The sequence below is a fragment of the Dermacentor albipictus genome, chromosome 10, assembly GCF_038994185.2.
Source record: "Dermacentor albipictus isolate Rhodes 1998 colony chromosome 10, USDA_Dalb.pri_finalv2, whole genome shotgun sequence".
Lineage (NCBI taxonomy): Eukaryota > Metazoa > Arthropoda > Arachnida > Ixodida > Ixodidae > Dermacentor > Dermacentor albipictus.
The window spans coordinates 82094697-82103123 of record NC_091830.1 but is presented as its reverse complement, the minus strand read 5'-3'; the positions used below and the strand labels follow the sequence as shown (position 1 = coordinate 82103123).

Sequence of the window (8427 nt, the reverse complement as noted above, 5' to 3'; positions counted from 1 at the left end):
GATAAAGTATGTTTACTTCAGAATAGCTTAATATGTGTGACATATTTTGTGAATCGTACGTAAGTGCTGTTACAAAAGGGCTACAAGACTGATACTGCTACTATCGCGTCGGTTAGTTAACGTGTTTCGCAGAACTCTATGCATGGAGGATAAATTCTCAAGGACTAAGTGTAGCAAGTTTCAGAAGAAATGTGCATGTGTAATGATCCCAAGCATCTACCCTTGCTAGAATGTGCCGAGTAGTTTCAATTTTATTATTTTTAGTCTCGTTCTATATTACGATGCCCCCGAAAGGTGGTAATGCCGCCACGTGGCATCATGTAATCATCACCATCATCATCATAATCATCACCATCACCTTATTAACGTCCACTGCTGGACGAAGGCCTCTCCCTGCGATCTCCAATTACCCCTGTCCTGCGCCAATCTATTCCAACTAGTGCTTACGAATAACCTAATGTCATCGTCCCAGGTAGTCTTTCGCCGTCCTCGACTGCGCTTCCCTTCTTTTGGCACCCATTCTGTAGCGCTAATGGTCCATAGGTTATCTAAGGTGCACATTTCACGACCTACCCAGTTCCATTTTTTATCGTAATGCCAATTACAATATCGACTAACCCCACGTGTTCCCTGATCTACACCACTCTCTTACAGTCTATGATCGTTAGGAGACTATGTAATAAACGACTGTCAATTCCTGTGCCTTCCTTCTTTGCTGAAGAGGGTATGGGACACTGAACGTGTCAAAGATACCAGCTGGTTGGCAAACAGTAAACGGGACAGTAGACACTCTGAAGGTGGTTACTCCAAAAACAGACACTGCAACATTTTAATGATATGTCGTTTATTTATTCTTTTTTTTTCGCTATACATACGATAGGGTGGCGGCCATGGGTGCTTAACGAAGATACTCTTCAGGTTGGCACCTTTCCGCGCTTGGACCTTTCAACGCTACACAAAACAGTCTGATGACAGTGTACGGAGGATCGGGGCACTGGTTATCGAAGTCCTGCAGGTGCACGTTGTAGAACAGCCACGCGGTGCGCTGACGAATGCCTTGGTCCTTTACGGCCATCTCGAACTGCGAGAGATGAAGTTTTATTCGTTGTAAGTTCACTCTTCTGGGCGCACTGCGGACGCTTTCGTCGTGCGAGATATTGCGATCGTATAGGTTTTCATGTGGAATGCTACCGCAACTTGCGGTGAATAAAGACGAAGATTATACCGGATAGTTCTCCATAAACTGAACACAACTAAGCCGACTTGAAACAATTAAAAAAAGCAATGAAGATCTAATGAAAGCTGCTAACTTTTGACTGAGAATATTTATTATAGGCGAGAAATAGACAATACTAAGGGTGTGCGATTAATTGAAATTTCAAATATTCGTTATGTTTGAATAGTTGATTCACATATTTAAAATTTTACTATTCGAAATTGTTAAATATTAGTTTCTCTTCAAGTATAAGGGAACATAAGAATCTCGCACGAGTAAAGAGGGTGAAGACCGGGCTATTGACGCAAGTCAGGGCTATTGTGAATAAATCTGTCGCCAGAGAGACGCCGTTGCTTGGAAGACGCCAGTTTTTCGTTGAACACACAGGACAAGCAACCTCAGGTCAATAACTTCATATCATTAAAATTTGTTTATGTTGTTCCTCAATTTCGAGTCGGCGTCGTTGGTGTCGGCGTCCGGTGAGGGGGCTTTAGGCGTGCACCATAAAGTGCTTCTACTGTTACAGCGAAAGCTCCAGGGACACCGTGTGCGAGTCTGCCAATGAAAGAAGAAGGTTCGGTGGCACTTCTCTGCAATACCACTACAATGTTGTTGCCCTCTGCGCATCATGGGCACCAGTATACACTGACTGCACCCAAAATATCGTGGAAGTTCTAGTGTGTTCCCCGTTGAAGGCGCCTTTGAATCGGCGCCTTTGAACACGCCACTGAATCTCACGCGGAGGGTTAAGGGGCCTCAAGAGACGTGGAATCGGTTTGGTTTCCAAAATGACGAGGCAAGCTGGACACACCGTCATCGCTACGCTCAGTAACCTCACGGTGGAACACAACGCTAGCGGCCGCAGTCTACAGAGACGCCAAGTGCATTTTGTGCTCGAGAAGGATAGCGAAAACGCGTAGCCTGCATCACCGCTAACACGGACATACCTGTTAACGCCCTGTGAGTTTTTTTAGTCATTCATCTTGAATGTCTCATTTACAGCGTGCCTATATAGACGCCTATTGTCGTTTTAACAGAGTCACAAAGCTTGCATCCTTTTGAAACGCTCCTCAGCATTGTAGTGCGACACTACGAAGAGGATGGTCTACGTACATCTAATGACGCCTTGTTCACTTTTTTTTTATTACTGCCATCATCACGGGGCATCAGATAACTTGAAAACGTATTTTCTCATTTGCAAACACCAGAATTCACTGGGTCTTCAGTTTCTATTGTCACTACATGAACGCATAAATTATTGTGATTCGACCTCGGGTTTTGACGCATTCTAAACCGAAACAATAAATTTGAATTTGTTCACAAATAAGAACACATTCAATCCGACATTCGAAGGTGATTGTTCTTAGACATTCATCTTCGATTCAACTCGAAAATTCACTATTAGAACACTCTTCTATATAAGTGCTGTACAATGAAAGAACAAAGGAACAAGCAAGATGTACAGCGCCGATAAAATAGCCAATGAACAGTACCACTTGCTATCACCTATAATCTGTGACCACGCTGCTTCCCAAATCGGCAATATTGTGGCAATGTGACAGATGATTTACTAATTAAGCGTGGGCGACCATGGCTATGTGGATTGTTTTACTGATTTCTTGGGTGCAGCGATTATGTTTGTAGATAACAGCGGTTAGTTTAAAAAAAAGAATTGTCCAGCCAAAGCCACTACAATGACGGGCTGAAGATACTTCGCTGCCATTGTGCACATTATTGGCTTCGTAATTACCCAGTTCTGCATCTTTTTTACGCTTCTCTATCGTGAACTGGAAAGACAGCGAGCTGATAAACGTTTAGTGCGAATATCCATGTTAGAATGCCACAGTTGTAGATACATTACCTAGGAATCAGAGTTACTAAAGGGGGTAAGCGTCCATCGTATTCATCAGGCTAAAGAGACGTAGGGTTTAGCTTACTCCAACTATGGACAGAGTGGGCTATGATGGACGCGGTAGTCCTGGGGCTCCGGAGTCGCACTGATTATGCTTTTCGTCTAATTTTAACGCGATAGCGTTAAGGAGCTCGTGTCGCAGAAAAGCCGGTGTCGTCGGCGTCGGCGTCGGGTGTCGGCGTCGGTGTCGGCGTTTGCGGCGTTGACCGTGAGCGATAAATCACGGCAGGCGCTTCATAAATAAAAAGCAACTTCCAAGATTGGCCCGGTGGGAATCGAACCAGGGTCTCCGGAGTGTGAGACGGAGACGCTACCACTCAGCCACGAGTTCGATGCTTCCAAGCGGTGCAAACGCGCCTCTAGTGAATGCGGTGTTGCCTTCGAAACGAGCCGTGGAAAGTTATACTGCGGTGTATATCGGTAATTATGAACATGTAACGTACAGAAGTCACAATTACACGAGTTGCGAAGTGCGTTTCCGCTGCATTTCTTCTGCGCTTTCCGCACACGCAGAGCCATCTTGCGGCAAACACAGAAGACCCCCTCCTCTCAATGTACGGCGCTGCCCCGACAGGAGGGGCGCCGCGCGCGCATTGGGACCGCTGCCAGGCGCGTCGCGGGACTCCCTCTCCCCTGACGACGCTTCGCCGTGCTCCCGGTTTAGATTACTATCTATCTCTCTGCCCGTGCCGATCACGACGTTTGTCTGGCGTAGATCGTTTCCCCTCCGAGACACCGAGTTCTTTGGTTCGTTTCGTTCGCTCAGGCGCACGTTTCGTTGCCGCGCCGAACGCTGCGTTGCTCGACGCTCACCGCGTGATAGGTGGGCGCCAAGTCCGATGCGGGGCGCATCGTAAGTGATCGCTGGGCCTAGCGCATTGTCTTATACCCCTTGGCGGGTCGACGGGAACGCTGTCGCGTCCCACTCTTGAAGGCGAAGCTTAAGCGTCCTCCAATTTTTTTTTACTTTCTTTAAATCTTATACAGGAGCGCTTTTGCATTCTACCAGAGGAATATGAAACCTCCTTCATTCCACCCCTCTTTTTATCGGTATACTGCGAGTGGGAATGAAACCGCGGCGTAAAAAATCTGTATAATAAGATTATGGCGATGACTTATGACGCGTACAATGAACATTAAGATGCATTTAAAGAAGAATGATACGATGTGTAAAATATATCAGGTTATGTAAGATATGTTAGGGCACTACTGCCTCCTTAGAGCCCTTGGAACACACGGGCCTTGAGGCATGTGCTATTCAACACAATTATCACAGCGGCATCCTCTGGGGCGAGGATGCTCTACGAATTTAATGGGCTTATAACGTGTAGAACTACATCCTTTAAGAATTCGAGGACTGCCTTGGTGTTAAAAAGCGGTTCCTTACCAAGAAACATAGCCGGGTGTAGAGGGATGTAAAAACGGTATGGAAGCGGAAAATGCTTCTTTCTTTCAGGTTCGGCTTTCCGACACTCCAAGAGGACATGGAGGACGGTCAGCCTCTTACCGCATCTACCACAGGTTGCAGGTTCACTTCCAGTAAGTAGAAAATGATGGTTCCTAAGTGTGTGTCCTATTGTGAGGCGACAGAATAGGACATCTGCTCGCGGAGATCCTGATGGGGAGGGCCAAAAACCTAGCTGTGGCTTTATAACGTACAGTTTATCGTTCATTTCTGCGTCCTACATGCGTTGCCAGTGGTTTCGCAGTTTTTTCGTATGTAAGGTTTCAGATCTGTGAGAGGCACCAAAGCAGTAATATTAACAGCAGGGGGTGCAAATGGCATAACGCTCTAGTCTGCCAGAACGTTACCTTCGATTCCCTTGTGGCCAGGTACCCAGCATATGATGATATGCTGGTTAGATAGATAAGCTTTGCACAGGTCGGAATAGACCTCAGTAAGTACAGAATTTTCCTGTTTGTAGGGTGACAATAAGGCCTTCACTACACTTAGGGAGTCTGTGTATATAACAGCTTTTTGGATTTTGATTTCCTTATATGCTTTACAGCCGACCATAATGCGTAGGCCTCTGCCGGAAAGATACTTGTTTCTGGATGTAGTACATAAGATTCCGAGAAGGATAGACCGACGGCTGCATAGGACACTCCGGAATGTGACTTGGAAGCGTCTGTGTAGAACTCTGTGCACGAGTGCTTGTACTGAAGTTGTAGGAAATGCATTCTTATTTGAACCTCTGGAGCGTGTTTTGTGAGCTTTATAAAGGATACGTCACATTCTATCACCTGCCACTTCCAAGGAGGTAAGAGCTTGGTTATGGTGCATTAAGCGAATATATCGGTGATGGTATTAAAACATAGGTGTTCAGGATTGAAGTGCACTTTAAGGAAATATGTAAAGCTAATGTATGATCTCTGCAAGTGGTGCGGCCACTCATTCGGCTCGGCATATAAGCTTTCAATCGGGCTTGTTCTGAAAGCGCCAGTGGCAAGGCGGATACCTAGATGATGGAAAGGATCCAGCATCCTTAGCGCGCTCGGGGCGGCAGAGTCATACACTACGGCCCCATTATCCAATCGCGACCATATTAAGCTCTGGTAGATATTCATTAGACACTTTCTGTCACTACCCCACGTAGTCTTAGATAGAAGTTTCATTAAGTTCATTGTTTTTAGACAATTTTCTTTCAGATATTTGATGTGCACAGTGACAGTGAGTCTAACGTCATGTATAATACCTAGGAATTTGTGCTCTTTGTTGACAGGAATTTGTTGTCCACACAGTTATAAGCAAGGATCCGGCCTCTCTTTCGTGTAAAAAGAACACAAGAACTTTCGTTAGGATTGATTTTATATCCGTTTTTCTCGGCCCACTTTGATACTTTGTTCAAACTATGCTATACCTGTCTCTCGCACACTGCGAGGCTACAGCATTTAAAAGCTATTTCAATGTCGCCCACATAGATAGAGTAAAAAATGACCGGTGGTAATGAAGCACGAAGCGTGTTAGAACATAGCGTGAGGAGCATGGAGCTAAGCACGCCTCCCTGGGGTACACCAGTTTCTTGTGCAAAAGGACGTGACAGTACATTGCCGACTTTTACCCGGAATGTTCGATTGGACAAATAGCTTTCTATTAGGTTTAGCATATTACCATAAATGCCCATTTCTGACAAGTCTCTCAAGATTCCGTAGCGCCACGTTGTGTCGTATGCTTTCTCCATATCGAGGAATATCGATAGGAAAAACTATTTGTGTACAAATGCGTCACGGATGTTTCCTCCAATACGTACGAGATGATCAATTGTGGAGCGCCCCCCTCTGAAGCCACACTGATAGGGATCAAGGATTTGGCTCTGTTCAAGAAAATGAATGAGTCGCCAATTAATCATTTTTTCAAATACCTTACAAAGGCAACTTGTGAGGGCTATCATGCGGTAATTTACCACTGAGGAAGGGTCTTTGCCTTTTTCCAAAGCAGGGATCACAATGGCTTCTTTCCATGCGGCTGGAAGGTATCCCACAGCCCAAATAGTGTTAAAACGTGCGAGTAGTGTAACTTGCGTGTCAATGCGTAGGTTTTTGATCATTTAATACATTATTCTGTCAGATACAGGTGCAGAGCTGTTGCATGCGCTCAAGGCAGCTCTAAACTCTGCAATACTGAAAGGACGGTTGTATGCCTCATTCTGAAGACACTTTGTGATGAAAGGCTTACATTCATCTGTTTGTTTGTATTTGGGAAAGGATTGTGAATAATTTGTTAAACTTGACACGCTCTCAAAATACTCCCCAAATGATTCTGCCTGGTCTTGCAGTGTATCGTCCTGTGTGTTTACCAGAGGGAGTGAATATATTTGCCGCCCACTAATCCTATTAACCCTGTTCCAGGCTTTGGTCTCATCTATAAACGAGTTTATACTCGATAAAAACTTGTGCCAACTTTCTCTGCTGGCCTGTCAGCGAGTTCGCCTGCCTTGAACTTTACTTTTTTAAAGTTGATAAGATTCTCTGCAGTGGGAGAAGCGCGTTGCAACCCCCACGCATTGTTCTGATTCTTACGGGCAATCTTACATTCGCTGTTCCACCACGGTACACGTCGTTTGCACGCCAAACCACTTACTTCGGATATGTATTTGGATGCGGCTTCTATTATGAATGATGTAAGATACTCCACAGCAGTATCAATTTCTAAAGAACACATGTCAGCCCATGAGATGCTAGTGAGAGTTCGAAATTTCTTCCAGTCAGCTGTATCTATCTTCCACCTAGGAGCTTGTGGAGGATATTCGTTTTCTTTAGATGTTCTTAGCAGTATGGGGAAGTGGTCACACCCGTTAGGGTTGTCCGTAACTTCCCATTCCAGTTCGGGCCGTACAGACGGGGAAACTATACTAAGATCTATTGAAGAAAAGGTTGTGTTTGCTAGAGAGTGATATGTGGGTTCCTTATTCAGCAAGCACGCACCTGAAGAAAAAAGGAACGGTTCAACAAGACGACCTCGCGCGTCTATACGAGAGTCGCCCCACAGGCAGCTGTGCGCATTGAAATCGCCAAGAACAACATAAGGTTCTGGCAATGCATCTATAAATGACTGAAATTCATGTTTGTTTAAATTGTAGTGTGGGGGTACGTAAAGCGAGCAAATGGTGACGAGTTTATAAGAACAACTCGGACCGCCACTGCTTCAAGGGGCGTTTGTAGCTGTAAACGTTGACACGAAATACTTTTATGAATAAAAATGGCAACACCACCTGATGATAGGACAGCATCATCGCGATCTTTGCGAAACGTGACATACGGTCGGCTGTGGGTTTATGTGTGTTTCCTGCAGACACAGCAATTTTGGACTGTGTTTTTGGATAAGCTCTTGCACATCATGAAGGTTCCTAAGAAGACCTCTGACGTTCCATTGAATTATTTGTGCATCCATATTGGAAGTAAATAGGTGCTGCGTATACGGAAACAGAAATACTAATTACAGATATTTCAGAGATTACATTACAAAGCTCGTTCGAGGCCCAGTAACCGGGGCAAGACCCCTGCGCCCACCAACCCGGAGGTCAATGGGGTTCCCTGAGGGATTTGGCTGCGCCGGCTGTTGCCAGCGCTGGAAGAGGCCGGGGAGGTTGGGGCAGTCTCGGCTGCACCCACCTTCGGGGTTGATGGTCCCTTCTGCTCGGTTGGTGGAGCAGCGCTAGCTGCGACCACCGCGGGCGCAGATGGCGTAACTACCGACTCACAGCTTGTGGGTCGGACAGCCGCCGGAGGCCGTTGTGACGCTGCCCCCTGACGCACCACTTCGGCAAAGCTTTTCTTTGGCAGGTATGCTACCCGCCTA

The 8427-nt window shown here is 45.8% G+C and overlaps 1 protein-coding gene across 3 annotated transcripts in view; it reads right to left on the bottom strand.

Moving 5' to 3' along the window:
* Positions 1-827: 827 nt before the first annotated feature.
* The window catches only part of LOC135904227 (uncharacterized), a 90651-nt gene continuing 83051 nt past the window's right edge, over positions 828-8427 (bottom strand). For all 3 annotated transcript variants that reach the window (XM_065434864.1, XM_065434865.1, XM_065434866.1), the window contains one exon: positions 828-1081. In XM_065434864.1, coding sequence (XP_065290936.1) covers positions 899-1081 — 183 coding nt within the window. In that variant the 3' untranslated portion in view covers positions 828-898. The remainder of the gene's footprint in view (positions 1082-8427) is intronic.